At 38.4% G+C, this 16,592-nt stretch overlaps 1 protein-coding gene across 9 annotated transcripts in view; it reads right to left on the reverse strand.

Moving 5' to 3' along the window:
• The window catches only part of RNASEH2B (ribonuclease H2 subunit B), an 84,757-nt gene that overhangs the window by 22,222 nt on the left and 45,943 nt on the right, over positions 1-16,592 (reverse strand). For all 9 annotated transcript variants that reach the window (XR_009536717.1, XM_060128981.1, XM_060128980.1 and 6 more), the window contains 3 exons: positions 15,468-15,573; positions 12,950-13,031; positions 4,175-4,217 (listed from right to left, as the gene is read on the reverse strand). Coding sequence is in view for 8 of the 9 variants with exons in the window: in XM_060128981.1 (XP_059984964.1) it covers positions 4,175-4,217; positions 12,950-13,031; positions 15,468-15,573 (231 nt within the window). In the remaining variant the exon portion in view is untranslated. The remainder of the gene's footprint in view (positions 1-4,174; positions 4,218-12,949; positions 13,032-15,467; positions 15,574-16,592) is intronic.

Consider the following 16,592-nt stretch of genomic DNA (forward strand, 5'->3'; position numbering starts at 1 on the left):
GGCTAAACAATACATTACTAAATAACCAACAGATCACTGAAGAAATCAAAGAGGAGATCAAATAATACCTAGAGACAAATGACAATGAAAACACGATGATCCAAAACCTATGGGATGCAGCAACAGCAGTTCTAAGAGGGAAGTTTATAGCTATACAAGCCTACCTCAAGAAACAAGAAAAATCTCAAATAAACAATCTAAACTTACACCTAAAGCAACTAGAGAAAGAAGAAAAAACAAAACCCAAAATTAGCAAAAGGAAAGAAATCATAAAGATCAGAGCAGAAATAAATGAAATAGAAACAAAGAAAACAATAGCAAACATTAATAAAACTAAAAGCTGGTTCTTTGAGAAGATAAACAAAATTGATAAACCATTAGCCAGACTCATCAAGAAAAAGAGGGAGAGGACTCAAATCAATAAAATTAGAAATGAAAAAGGAGAAGTTACAACAGACAACGCAGAAATACAAAGCATCCTAAGAGACTACTACAAGCAACTCTATGCCAATAAAATGGACAACCTGGAAGAAATGGACAAATTCTTAGAAATGCACAACCTGCCAAGACTGAATCAGGAAGAAAGAGAAAATATGAGCAGACCAATCACAAGCACTGAAATTGAAACTGTGATTAAAAATCTTCCAACAAACAAAAGCCCAGGACCAGATGGCTTCACAGGCGAATTCTATCAAACATTTAGAGAAGAGCTAACACCTATCCTTCTCAAACTCTTCCAAAATATAGCAGAGGGAGGAACACTCCCAAATTCCTTCTACGAGGCCACCATCACCTTGATACCAAAACCAGACAAGGATGTCACAAAGAAAGAAAACTACAGGCCAATATCATTGATGAACATAGATGCAAAAATCCTCAACAAAATACTAGCAAACAGAATCCAACAGCACATTAAAAGGATCATACACCATGATCAAGTGGGGTTTATTCCAGGAATGCAAGGATTCTTCAATATACGCAAATCTATCAATGTGATAAACCATATTAACAAACTGAAGGAGAAACACCATATGATCATCTCAATAGATGCAGAAAAGCTTTTGACAAAATTCAACACCCATTTATGATAAAAAACCTCCAGAAAGTAGGCACAGAGGGAACCTTCCTCAACATAATAAGGGCCATATATGACAAACCCACAGCCAACATCGTCCTCAATGGTGAAAAACTGAAAGCATTTCCACTAAGATCAGGAACAAGACAAGGTTGCCCACTCTCACCACTGTTATTCAACATAGTTTTGGAAGTTTTAGCCACAGCAATCAGAGAAGAAAAGAAAATAAAAGGAATCCAAATCGGAAAAGAAGAAGTAAAGCTGTCACTGTTTGCAGATGACATGATACTATACACAGAAAATCCTAAAGATGCTACCAGAAAACTGCTAGAGCTAATCAATGAATTTGGTAAAGTAGCAGGATACAAAATTAATGCACAGAAATCTCTGGCAGTCCTATATACTAATGATGAAAAATCTGAAAGTGAAATCAAGAAACCACTCCCATTTACCACTGCAACAAAAAGAATAAAATATCTAGGAATAAACCTACCTAAGGAGACAAAAGACCTATATGCAGAAAATTATAAGACACTGATGAAAGAAATTAAAGATGATACAAACAGATGGAGAGATATACCATGTTCTTGGATTGGAAGAATCAACATTGTAAAAATGACTCTACTACCCAAAGCAATCTACAGATTCAATGCAATCCCTATCAAACTACCACTGGCATTTTTCACAGAACTAGAACAAAAAATTTCGCAATTTGTATGGAAACACAAAAGACCCTGAATAGCCAAAGCAATCTCGAGAACGAAAAAAGGAGCAGGAGGAATCAGGCTCCCTGACTTCAGACTATACTACAAAGCTACAGTAAACAAGACAGTATGGTACTGGCACAAAAACAGAAAGATAGATCAATGGAACAGGATAGAAAGCCCAGAGATAAACCCACGCACATATGGTCACCTTATCTTTGACAAAGGTGGCAGGAATGTACAGTGAAGAAAGGACAGCCTCTTCAATAAGTGGTGCTGGGAAAACTGGACAGATACATGTAAAAGTATGAGATTAGATCACTCCCTAACACCATACACAAGAATAAGCTCAAAATGGATTAAAGACCTAAATGTAAGGCCAGAAACTATCAAACTCTTAGAGGAAAAAATAGGAAGAACACTCTTTGACATAAATCACAGCAAGATCTTTTTTGATTCACCTCGTAGAGTAATGGAAATAAAAACAAAAATAAACAAATGGGACCTAATGAAACTTCAAAGCTTTTGCACAGCAAAGGAAACCATAATCAAGACCAAAAGACAACCCTCAGAATGGGAGAAAATATTTGCACATGAAGCAACCGACAAAGGATTAATCTCCAAAATTTACAAGCAGCTCATGCAGCTCAATAACAAAAAAACAAACAACCCAATCCAAAAATGGGCAGAAGACCTAAATAGACATTTCTCCAAAGAAGATATACAGACTGCCAACAAACACATGAAAGAATGCTCAACATCACTAATCATTAGCGAAATGCAAATCAAAACTACAATGAGATATCATCTCACACCAGTCAGAATGGCCATCATCAAAAAATCTAGAAACAATAAATGCTGGAGAGGGTGTGGAGAAAAGGGAACACTCTTGTACTGCTGGTGGGAATGTGAATTGGTTCAGCCACTATGGAGAACAGTATGGAGGTTCCTTAAAAAACTACAAATAGAACTACCATATGACCCAGCAATCCCACTACTAGGCATATACCCTGAGAAAACCGAAATTCAAAAAGAGTCATGTACCAAAATGTTCATTGCAGCTCTATTTACAATAGCCCGGAGATGGAAACAACCTAAGTGCCCATCATCGGATGAATGGATAAAGAAGATGTGGCACATATATACAATGGAATATTACTCAGCCATAAAAAGAAACGAAATTGAGCTATTTGTAATGAGGTGGATAGACCCAGAGTCTGTCATACAGAGTGAAGTAAGTCAGAAAGAAAAAGACAAATACCATATGCTAACACATATATATGGAATTTAAGAAAAAAAAAATGTCATGAAGAACCTAGGGGTAAGGCAGGAATAAAGACGGAGACCTCCTAGAGAACGGACTTGAGGTTATGGGGAGGGGGAAGGGTGAGCTGTGACAGGGCGAGAGAGAGTCATGGACATATACACACTAACAAACGTAGTAAGGTAGATAGCTAGTGGGAAGCAGCCGCATGGCACAGGGATATAGGCTCGGTGCTTTGTGACAGCCTGGAGGGGTGGGATAGGGAGGGTGGGAGGGAGGGAGACGCAAGAGGGAAGAGTTATGGGAACATATGTATATGTATAACTGATTCACTTTGTTATAAAGCAGAAACTAACACACCATTGTAAAGCAATTATACCCCAATAAAGATGTTAAAAAAAAAATATCCTGAGTATGTTGGTCACCTCGAAAACAGGGAAAAAGGAAAGTTGTTTAACACCCACCTTACATTCATTTGCAAAGCACTCATTACTCTTCTGGCAGGAGAATGCCCTCACTGACAAGCTGTTGCACGTGTTTACTTCCCTGTGTCTGAGCAGCGCTCACTGGTCTGCGATCACGCCTGGACTTCGGGATGCTACTCTTTGCTCTCAAGTGTGGTTTATAGCTGGCTTCTCTACTCCCTATATCTGGGAGACAAACCTAGGCCATAGCCCACAGTGCAGAGGAGCTGTGGGTGGCAGTTTGAGAACATCTGGAAGGGGAAAGGTTTTCCACTGATAGCTTCTCTGTGTTGCAAAAATCATGCTCTATGTGCCTTTGTGCCCATGACAATTATATTTGGAAAAATGAGTTTTAGTTCTAGAGTATTCCTGGTGATTAATAAAGTTAATTACAGGATCTAGCTCACTCAAGAAGACTTAATTTTAATTATACTTCTTTAATATTTTGACATAGGTATCCAGCTAAAATCAACTCTTTGATTCTCACAGCACTTTATCATTCACGTAAAAGCCACAGAAATAAAAATACTGATGAAGAACCCAGTATAATCTTTATGCCACATAAGTTGAATGAAGTATGTTTTAAAATATACTGAACTAAATTTATGTGGCAAAAGTATAATACTTTTCTAAGTCCTCCAAAGATAGCTTAGTCACAGCTTCTTACCTTTGATGGAGGGCTTGGCACTGAAGCTGCAGGTTCTGGAAGCCTGAGGAGTAAAAAATAAAAATCATAGTCATGGTTCTTCATAGACAAGCAAACAGAAAAACTGGGCCAACTTCAGACTTAGTAAGTCCTACTTTCATCTAGTAGTTTCACCTCCATATATCTTAATGTTCAATCACCTCAGTGGAAAGAGTGAAATTTTTCTAAGTGAATAAATGTTCATTTGCCTCCTTAATTCTAAGTATTGGAATTGTCTGAGAAAGAACAAAATGAGAAGTCATTTGCTGAAATGGAATTGCTTTTCTTTAGCCTCTAAAAATTTGCATTTTGGTACTGTATTTTTTCATCATAAATGATGAATCTAGAATATATACAAAAGTGAAAATTATTTTAACTGTTGACAAAAAGTCATACAAACTTTACTTTTCTTCTATTAGAGTTTAATTGACATATCTTTCTCCTCAAGTCTTTAACCAAAACTTAAAAATTTCAGCAGTAAAGAATATAAAAAAAATAGGGAGTGCTTCCGGGAAGATGGCGGAGGAGTAAGACACGGAGATCACCTTCCTCCCCACAGATACACCAGGGATACATCTACACGTGGAGCAGCTCCTACAGAACACCTACGGAACGCTGGCAGAAGACCTCAGACCTCCCAAAAGGCAAGAAATCCCCCACATAGCTGGGTAGGGCAAAAGAAAAAAGAATAAACAGAGACAAAAGGATACGGACGGGACCTGCACCAGTGGGAGGGAGCTGTGAAGGAGGAAAGGTTTCCACACACTAGGAAGCCCCTTTGTGGGCGGAGACTGCAGGAGGCAGAGGGGGAAGCTTCGGAGCCGCAGAGGAGAGCACAGCAACAGGGGTGTGGAGGGCAAAGTGGGGAGATTCCTGCACGTAGGATCGGTGCCGACCAGCACTCACCAGCCCGAGAGGCTTGTCTGCTCACCCGCCAGGGCGGGCGCACTTGGGAGCTGAGGCACGGCTTCGGTCAGAGCACAGGGAGAGGACTGGGGTTGGTGGCGTGAACACAGCCTGCAGGGGGTTAGTGCGCCACGGCTAGCCGGGAGGAAGTCCGGGGAAAAGTCTGGACCTGCCGAAGAGGCAAGAGACTTTTTCTTCCCTCTTTGTTTCCTGGTGCGCGAGGAGAGGGGATTAAGAGTGCTGCTTAAAGGAGCTCCAGAGACAGGCGCGAGCCGCGGCTAAAAGCACGGACCCCAGAGACGGGAAGGAGACGCTAAGGCTGCTGCTGCCGCCACCAAGAAGCCTGTGTGCGAGCATAGGTCACTATCCACACCCCCCTTCCGGGGAGCCTGTGCAGCCAGCCACTGCCGGGGTCCCGGGATCCAGGGACAACTTCCCCGGGAGAACGCACGGCGCGCCTCAGGCTGGTGAAACGTCACGCCGGCCTCTGCCGCCGCAGGCTCACCCCGCACTCCATGCCCCTCCCTCCCCCCGGCCTGAGTGAGCCAGAGCCCCCGAGTCAGCTGCTCCTTTAACCCCATCCTGTCTGCGCAAAGAACAGATGCCCTCCGGCGACCTACACGCAGAGGCGGGGCCAAATCCAAAGCTAAGCCCCTGGGAGCTGTGAGAACAAAGAAGAGAAAGGGAAATCTCTCCCAGCAGCCTCAGAAGCAGCGGATTAAAGCTCCACAATCAACTTGATGTACCCTGCATCTGTGGAATACCTGAATAGACAACGGATCATCCCAAATTGAGAAGGTGGACTTTGAGAGCAAGATTTATGATTTTTCCCCCTTTTCCTCTTTTTGTGAGTGTGTATGTGTATGCTTCTGTGTGAGATTTTGTCTGTATAGCTTTGCTTCCACCATTTGTCCGAGGGTTCTAAACGTCCGTTTTTTTTTTAAATTTTTTTCTTAATAATTACTTTTTATTTTAATAACTTTATTTTATTTTACTTTATCTCCGTTCTTTCTTTCCTTCCTTCCCTCTTTTAGACAACAAATCATCACAAATTGAGGAGGTGGACTTTGAGAGCAAGATTTATGATTTTTTCCCCTTTTCCTCTTTTTGTGAGTGTGTATGTGTATGCTTCTGTGTGAGATTTTGTCTGTATAGCTTTGCTTCTACCATTTGTCCTAGGGCTCTATCCCTTTTTTTTCTCTTAATAATTATTTTTTTATTTTAATAACTTTATTATATTTTATCTTTATTTGACTTTATCACTTTCTTTTTATCCTTCCTTCCCTCCTTCCTTCCTTCCTCCCTCCCTCCCTCCTTCCCTCCCTCCTTTCTTTCTTTCTACTTCTACTAATTCTTTCTTTCTACTTTTTCTCCCTTTTATTCTGAGCCGTGCGGATGAAAGGCTCTTGGTGCTGCAACCAGGAGTCAGTGCTGTGCCTCTGAGGTGGGAGAGCCAACTTCAGGACACTGGTCCACAAGAGACCTCCCAGCTCCACATAATATCAAACGGCGAAAATATCCCAGGAATCTCCATCTCAACACTATCACCCAGCTTCACTCAACGACGAGCAAGCTACAGTGCTGAACATCCTATGCCAAACAACTAGCAAGACAGGAACACAACCCCACCCATTAGCAGAGAGGCTGCCTAAAATCATAATAAGTCCACAGACACCCGAAAACACACCACCAGACGTGGACCTGCCCACCAGAAAGACAAGATCCAGCCTCATCCATGAGAACACAGACACTAGTCCCCTCCACCAGGAAGCCTACACAACCCACTGAACTAACCTTAGCCACTGGGGAAAGACACCAAAAACAACGGGAACTACGAACGTGCAGCCTGCAAAAAGGAGACCCCAAACACAGTAAGATAAGCAAAATGAGAAGACAGAAAAACACACAGCAGATGAAGGAGCAAGATAAAAACCCACCAGACCTAACAAATGAAGAGGAAATAGGCAGTCTACCTGAAAAAGAATAGTAAAGATGATCCAAAATCTTGGAAGTAGAATAGAGAAAAGGCAAGAAACATTTAACAAGGACCTAGAAGAACTAAAGATGAAACAAACAATGATGAACAACAAAATAAATGAAATGAAAAATACTCTAGATGGGATCAATAGCAGAATAACTGAGGCAGAAGAACGGATAAGTGACCTGGAAGATAAAATAGTGGAAATAACTACTGCAGAGCAGAATAAAGAAAAAAGAATGAAAAGAACTGAGGACACTCTCAGAGACCTCTGGGACAACATTAAATGCACCAACATTCGAATTATAGGGGTTCCAGAAGAAGAAGAGAAAAAGAAAGGGACTGAGAAAATATTTGAAGAGATTATAGTTGAAAACTTCCCTAATATGGGAAAGGAAATAGTTAATCAAGTCCAGGAAGCACAGAGAGTCCCATACAGGATAAATCCAAGGAGAAATACACCAAGACACATATTAATCAAACTGTCAAAAATTAAATACAAAGAAATATTAAAAGCAGCAAGGGAAAAACAACAGATAACACACAAAGGAATCCCCATAAGGTTAACAGCTGATGTTTCAGCAGAAACTCTGCAAGCCAGAAGGGAGTGGCAGGACATATTTAAAGTGATGAAGGAGAAAAACCTGCAACCAAGATTACTCTACCCAGCAAGGATCTCATTCAGATTTGATGGAGAAATTAAAACCTTTACAGCCAAGCAAAAGCTGAGAGAGTTCAGCACCACCAAACCAGCTCTACAACAACTGCTAAAGGAACTTCTCTAGGCAAGAAACACAAGAGAAGGAAAAGACCTACAATAACGAACCCAAAACAATTAAGAAAATGGTCATAGGAACATACATATCGATAATTACCTTAAATGTAAATGGACTAAATGCTACATTTACCAAAAGGCACAGATTGGCTGAATGGATACAAGAAGAAGACCCATATATTTGCTGTCTACAAGAGACCCACTTCAGACCTAGAGACACTTACAGACTGAAAGTAAGGGGATGGAAAAAGATATTTCATGCAAATGGAAACCAAAAGAAAGCTGGAGTAGCAATTCTCATATCAGACAAAATAAGACTTTAAAGACTATTAGAAGAGACAAAGAAGGACACTACATAATGATCAAGGGATCAATCCAACAAGAAGATATAACAATTGTAAATATTTATGCACCCAACATAGGAGCACCTCAATACATAAGGCAAATACTAACAGCCATAAAAGGGGAAATCGACAGTAACACATTCATAGTAGGGGACTTTAGCACCCCACTTTCACCAATGGACAGATCATCCAAAATGAAAATAAATAAGGAAACACAAGCTTTAAATGATACATTAAACAAGATGGACTTAATTGATATTTATAGGACATTCCATCCAAAAACAACAGAATACACATTTTTCTCTAGTGCTCATGGAACATTCTCCAGGACAGATCATATCTTGGGTCACAAATCAAGCCTTGGTAAATTTAAGAAAATCGAAGTTGTATCAAGTATCTTTTCTGACCACAACGCTATGAGACTAGATATCAATTACAGGAAAAGATTTGTAAAATATACAAACACATGGAGGCTAAACAATACACTACTTAATAACGAAGTGATCACTGAAGAAATCAAAGAGGAAATTAAAAAATACCTAGAAACAAATGACAGTGCAGACACGATGACCCAAAATCTATGGGATGCAGCAAAAGCAGTTCTAAGGGGGAAGTTTATAGCAATACAAGCCTACCTTAAGAAACAGGAAACATCTCAAATAAACAACCTAACCTTGCACCTAAAGCAATTAGAGGAAGAAGAACAAAAACACCCCAAAGTTAGCAGAAGGAAAGAAATCATAAAAATCAGATCAGAAATAAATGAAAAAAAAACGAAGGAAACGATAGCAAAGATCAATAAAACTAAAAGCTGGTTCTTTGAGAAGATAAACAAAATTGATAAACCATTAGCCAGAGTCATCAAGAAAAAGAGGGAGAGGACTCAAATCAATAAAATTAGAAATGAAAAAGGAGAAGTTACAACTGACACTGCAGAAATACAAAAGATCATGAGAGATTACTACAAGCAACTCTATGCCAATAAAATGGACAACCTGGAAGAAATGGACAAATTCTTAGAAATGCACAACCTGCCAAGACTGAATCAGGAAATTGAAAATATGAACAGACCAATCACAAGCACTGAAATTGAAACTGTAATTAAAAATCTTCCAACAAACAAAAGCCCAGGACCAGATGGCTTCACAAGCGAGTTCTATCAAACATTTAGAGAAGAGCTAACATCTATCCTTCTCAAACTCTTCCAAAATATAGCAGAGGGAGGAACACTCCCAAACTCATTCTACAAGGCCACCATCACCCTGATACCAAAACCAGACAAGGATGTCACAATGAAAGAAAACTATAGGCCAATATCACTGATGAACATAGATGCAAAAATCCTCAACAAAATACTAGCAAACAGAATCCAACAGCACATTAAAAGGATCATACACCATAACCAAGTGGGGTTTATTCCAGGAATGCAAGGATTCAATATACGCAAATCAATCAACATGATACACCATATTAACAAACTGAAAAAGAAAAACCATATGATCATCTCAATAGATGCAGAAAAGCTTTTGACAAAATTCAACACCCATTTATGATAAAAAACCTCCAGAAAGTAGGCACAGAGGGAACCTTCCTCAACATAATAAGGGCCATATATGACAAACCCACAGCCAACATCGTCCTCAATGGTGAAAAACTGAAAGCATTTCCACTAAGATCAGGAACAAGACAAGGTTGCCCACTCTCACCACTGTTATTCAACATAGTTTTGGAAGTTTTAGCCACAGCAATCAGAGAAGAAAAGGAAATAAAAGGAATCCAAATCGGAAAAGAAAAAGTAAAGCTGTCACTGTTTGCAGATGACATGATACTATACATACAGAATCCTAAAGATGCTACCAGAAAACTGCTAGAGCTAATCAATGAATTTGGTAAAGTAGCAGGATACAAAATTAATGCACAGAAATCTCTGGCAGTCCTATACACCAATGATGAAAAATCTGAAAGTGAAATCAAGAAAACACTCCCATTTACCATTGCAAAAAAAAGAATAAAATATCTAGGAATAAACCTACCTAAGGAGACAAAAGACCTATATGCAGAAAATTATAAGACACTGATGAAAGAAATTAAAGACGCTACAAATAGATGGAGAGATATACCATGTTCTTGGATTGGAAGAATCAACATTGTGAAAATGACTCTACTACCCAAAGCAATCTACAGATTCAATGCAATCCCTATCAAACTACCACTGGCATTTTTCACAGAACTAGAACAAAAAATTTCGCAACTTGTATGGAAACACAAAAGACCCCGAATAGCCAAAGCAATGTTGAGAATGAAAAACGCAGCTGGAGGAATCAGGCTCCCTGACTTTAGAGTATACTACAAAGCTACAGTAATCAAGACAGTATGGTACTGGCACAAAAACAGATAGATCAATGGAGCAGGATAGAAAGCCCAGAGATAAACCCACGCACATATGGTCACCTTATCTTTGATAAAGGAGGCAGCAATGTACAGTGGATACAGGACAGCCTCTTCAATAAGTGGTGCTGGGAAAACTGGACAGGTACATGTAAAAGTATGAAATTAGATCACTCCCTAACACCATACACAAAAATAAGCTCAAAATGGATTAAAGACCTAAATGTAAGGCCAGAAACTATCAAACTCTTAGAGGAAAACATAGGACACTCTATGACATAAATCACAGCAAGATCCTTTTTGACCCACCTCCTAGAAAAATGGAAATAAAAACAAAAATAAACAAATGGGACCTAATGAAACTTCAAAGCTTTTGCACAGCAAAGGAACCCATAAACAAGACCAAAAGACAACCCTCAGAATGGGAGAAAATATTTGCACATGAAGCAACCGACAAAGGATTAATCTCCAAAATTTACAAGCAGCTCATGCAGCTTAATAACAAAAAAACAAACAACCCAGTCCAAAAACGGGCAGAAGACCTAAATAGATATTTCTCCAAAGAAGATATATGGACTGCCAACAAACACATGAAAGAATGCTCAACATCACTAATCATTAGAGAAATGCAAATCAAAACTACAATGAGATACCACCTCACACCAGTCAGAATGGCCATCATCAAAAAATCTAGAAACAATAAATGCTGGAGAGGGTGTGGAGAAAAGGGAACCCTCTTTCACTGTTGGTGGGAATGTAAACTGATACAGCCACTATGGAGAACAGTATGGAGGTTCCTTAAAAAACTACAAATGGGCATATACCCTAAAAAAACCATAATTCAAAAAGAGTCATGTACCAAAATGTTCATTGCAGGTCTATTTACAATAGCCCGGAGATGGAAACAATCTAAGTGTCCATCATCGGATGAATGGATAAAGAAGATGTGGCACATATATACTATGGAATATTACTCAGCCATAAAAAGAAACGAAATTGAACTATTTGTAATGAGGTGGATAGACCCAGAGTCTGTCATACAGAGTGAAGTAAGTCAGAAAGAGAGAGACAAATACCATATGCTAACACATATATATGGAATTTAAGAAAAAAAAGGTCATGAAGAGCCTAGGGGTAAGACAGGAATACAGACACAGACCTACTAGAGAATGGACTTGAGGATATGGGGAGGGGGAAGGGTAAGCTGTGACAAAGCGAGAGAGAGGCATGGACATATATACACTACCAACGTAAGGTAGATAGCTAGTGGGAAGCAGCCGCATAGCACAGGGAGATCAGCTCAGTGCTTTGTGACCGTCTGGAGGGGTGGGATAGGGAGGGTGGGAGGGAGGGAGACGCAAGAGGGAAGAGATGCGAACATATGTATATATATAACTGATTCATTTTGTTGTAAAGCAGAAACTAACACACCATTGTAAAGCAATTATACTCCAATAAAGATGTTAGAAAAATAATACTAAAAAAAATGGAATACAAAGACATAAAGTCTCTAACAAGATAAGCAGGTACAAAGAAATCCAGGAAAATATTAAACAGAAGGATATGTTTATCAATTCAAAGCAGGCTTTCAACATACTATATTACTATACTACAGAAACCAGTATCTACTAATTGTTTTTTTAAAGTAGGACCTAAGATGCAATTTGCTAAAAACAGCAACTGTATCTATTAAAAAGTCATCTTATATTCATGTATCAGAGGAAAAAATTATTATAAGAATCAGGAAAGGCTATTAAATCATCACACACATGAAATCTGAACAACAGTTGCTAAAATACAGAAAATAAACATTTTTTTCAGCCTAAGATAAAGTCTTTATATTTTATTAAAGATCATTATGAAGGAAGGAACACAAATCAGGTCATTCTCAAACCCTTCTTCCCCCTCAAAGACACAGATTGTGCTTCATTCTTTATTGAGTTCCAAGTGTTGGGCATAATAAAAATACTTAGTGAACATCTAATGATAATAAAAATGGTACAAAACCTTTAAATATAACTTTCAAAAATATTCTATTCTGCCATTCTACTCTTTCTTTCCCACGAACCAAATCAGTTAAGTCTGGCTGGGGATAAAATTTTAACACAGTTTACCCTCTAATATCAAAACAACCGATAACCCCAATCCTAACACTCAGGGGTTCCTACAACTAGTATCCATTAAATCAGCTTGTTCCAATCAAAAAAATATCCATTAAAAATTACCTCCAAATCATACAGTCTATGACATAACTCAAGAATAATCTCTTATCAGAAAAAGTGATATAAGCCATAAAGAAACCCTATTTCTTGGAAACCAAGAAGCACAATTATGCTTAGTTATGACTAAAGCTGAACCACACTTACTTTAAATATTTAGATAAGTCATCACTCAATTCTTTAGGGATGTAATCCGATATCAGACCATGGGCATAACAAATATAATCCTCTGAAAGAAATAGAATGGAGAATGAAAAAAAAATTAGTAATAATTATGGTAGTTTTACAGTCAAATTGACCAGAGTTCAAATTCTGGCACTGTCTGGCCTTAGAGAGTCACTTAAGCTTTTTTTTGTGAAACGGGGATGCTCATATCTATCTGTCACAGTAGTGGGGTAATCTGATGGATGGATATGTAGGATGATATCAAAGATATGATGAGATAATCAAGCACAATACAGTAGATGCCCATAAATAACAGGTAAAAACTCAGGGTTCTTTTCTTAGCTGAGGCCCTTGAATACAGATGAAGTTCAAAAATCAGATGTAACAATATGAAATATTCATGTCTTTTTAAAAGACTAATCTTTTCTAGGTCTGTTTCAATATAAAATAAATCTAATTATTTAACAGTAAATGAATATGCTCATTTAAGAGAAATAATACATGATATGTCTCTATTAAGTACTTGCTTTATAAGAGTCCTGAATGTTATATATACCCCCAAACTAATAAAATGCCTTAAAAAACAGAAAAAAACAAAACTCAGCAGAGAGTATAATCATTACTTCTAAAGTATTTGGATTCTCAGTACTAAAATGAAACTCTGGTATCAATTAAATACAGAACGTAAGAGAAAATCTGTTTTAAAGCTCTGTTCCTTAATTCAGTATTTTTTGTAGAATACTAGGGGATAATCAAACTTAATAGATGGGATAATCACAAGGGGATATAAACTACCAAAAGCAATATCCCAGGTTTGTTGCTGGGATATTCATTTTCTTCTTTTTTTCCTTTCTCTTCTACCTTCAACGTTAGGATAACAATTTGCCTCAGTATTACTTAGGAAGTGACTGCTGCCTGGTCCACCTCATTCTCAAAAAGTCTTCAGTAAGAGATTTTCACTGCCAGCACAGAACTGAAAGTTATCACTGGACCCTTCTTAAAATATGCTCATGGTTCTGAGTTAGTAATTATCTAATGAGTCATGAATAGACAAAGAAAGTTATTTTAAGAAAGCCAATATATCATCTGTTTGCTTCTTCTGGTAGCATATCAAGCTAAAGATCTAAAAAAGGAAAGAATGCAGAGTATAAAGCTTACGTTATGGCTGGGAACCTAAATGGTCATGTAGCCAAGCCCAGACTCATATTTAGAGATTGGTACAAACACTGGCCTCAGAGCAGAAGACCTGGCCTGCTAGCTAGGATGGGTGACCTTGAATAAGTCATCTGCTTCTCTAAGACCACAGGTTTTCATTTTTAAAATAAGAAGATCTGTCTAAATAACCTCTAACACTCCTTCTCCTACTTTAACAAAAATCTATGGTTTTATCCATCCATCCATCCATCCATCCATCCATCCATCCATCCATCCATCCATCCATCCATCCATCCATGCATCTGTCTATCTGTCCAGCCATTTGACTCAGTCCCTTCTCTTCTTTTGTTAAAGCCAATCAAAGACACTGATAGCTGGTAAACTCAGATGTCAAGGGCAAGTCTACCACTCCCAGAATGGCAGGAGCCAGCTATTATCTATATGTACAACGTACTGTAAGGTGGATTTCTGTGAGTCGAAGATTGCCTGAATTACCAACAGGCCACCGTTCCTAGTTCTTTTTTTTTTTTTTAATGATGAAACTCTGATGTTTTGGAGTTGTATACTGGAACAGGGGAACACTGAATTGGAGCTTAAAGTCAGAATAATGTCTGTCCTACCATTTCAGAAAGTTAATTGTATTAGATAGCTGTTTTTATTCAACTACACATATAAAAATAAGAGGACACTACACTGTAAAAAAGCAAAAAATTTACCTTAATAACCTAAAAGAAAAAACTGCCAATTGAATGAAGTTTCATCTAAAATCAAAATACTGAGACCTACAGTAGGACCTATGCTTCTTGAGAGTAAGATGCAAACAGATACAGCTCATTGGAAATCCTTGTGCCACACGAACAGTACAACAGGAAGGTTATAAGTGTGGGCTTAAGAGTCAGGCAAGCTCCATTAGTAGCTCAGCTCGACCATTTACTAGCTGTGTGACTTTGGACACAGTCTCAGGACTCTCACTGGAAAATGAGACTTAGATGGAGGGTCAGATGGGCTAATGTGTGCACACTGGCAGCTTAGTAAAAGGCTTGGCACACAACACACCCTCAATAAATGATAGCCAGGGTTGTTAGGGCTGTTATTACTGTTAGCGCAAAATATATATTTCTTGAATGAATGATTTAAGAATCAAGTAGTGAAAGAAGTGAACTACGGCAGAAGTACTACTTGGTTCTGAAATAAAATGCACACCTGCCACAAGATCTATGAGAACACATCGGCTAGAATGTGAAGCTTCTGAGACATTAAGATTTTAAAATCATAAGACTGGCATTTACTCTGGTCAGCAACTTACTCCAGACAAAAATAATTTCTGATGAAATGATTTACTTACCTTCCTTGTCACTGGAAACCGGGTCACCAGAGAAAAATGCAGCAGACTGTACCCGGGCACCGACATTTACATTATTGGTTTTTAACGCTGCCATAGTCTGATTAACCTATGAAATAAACGAAAGGGGAATATCAGGGTATTTTCAACTAACTTTAGAAACCCCATGACTTTCCAGACAGTCCTCAATCCAGTTCAGATCCAGGAAGTAGTTGAGGATCTAGAAATACCTTCACCAGATATCACAAGATGAGAGATAGCTGCACATCTGAAGAAAGGTGAAGGGTAGTAACAGCACTACGGGATGAGCTCAGTACATGGACATCCTAAGGCCTACACAATATGAGAGCACTGACTCTGGAGGCAGGCTGCTTGGGTTTGCTCTGTGACCATGGTCTAGTTACTTAACCTCTCTGTGCCTCTATCTATGAGAGGGGGATAAAGATAGTACCTATCTCATAGTACTGTTGTGAGGATTAAATGAGTTAATGTACGTTAAGCTCTTAGTACAGAAAATGGCACAAAGCTTATATGTAATGATTTTCTAAATAGAATAAATAATATAAATTTCTCACTTCCTAGGAATTTAAGAAAGGAAACACAATCAATAAACATAAACCTCACTTTGCTATTTTGTGTCATTATCATTTGCTAAGAGCAAAAACAAAATGCCAAGTTTCTGCTCAGTACTTCTCATTCTTCACCTACACAGAATTCTATTAATGCAAATACTACTTACCATTAAAGCAAATGAAAAGTGAAACATGGGTACTTTTCAAATCTTTTCACCACTCTGTACATAAGAACCTGATTAATTCTGCAAGGTTCATTTCTATGTTCCCAAGTTCCCAATGTGCTCAGTAACATGATATTACAAACATGTTTTTCACATACAAGATAGAAGAGAATCTTAGGAATCAGTACTAGAACTGGTATCCACTGAACTTACAAAAACTTTGTCATCCATAGATCTGGTCTGGCGAGATTCTTTGTCACGGTGAAAGTGTGCAATATCCTTAGACCAGTAGCTTTTTTGTTTTTTGCTTTACTATACCCATAAGAAGAAATACACAGCAACCCAATACCCCAAAACATATATAAGTATGTTTCATACAGTCATACTTAATA

Source organism: Lagenorhynchus albirostris, chromosome 18, assembly GCF_949774975.1.
Source record: "Lagenorhynchus albirostris chromosome 18, mLagAlb1.1, whole genome shotgun sequence".
Classification (NCBI taxonomy): Eukaryota; Metazoa; Chordata; class Mammalia; order Artiodactyla; family Delphinidae; genus Lagenorhynchus; species Lagenorhynchus albirostris.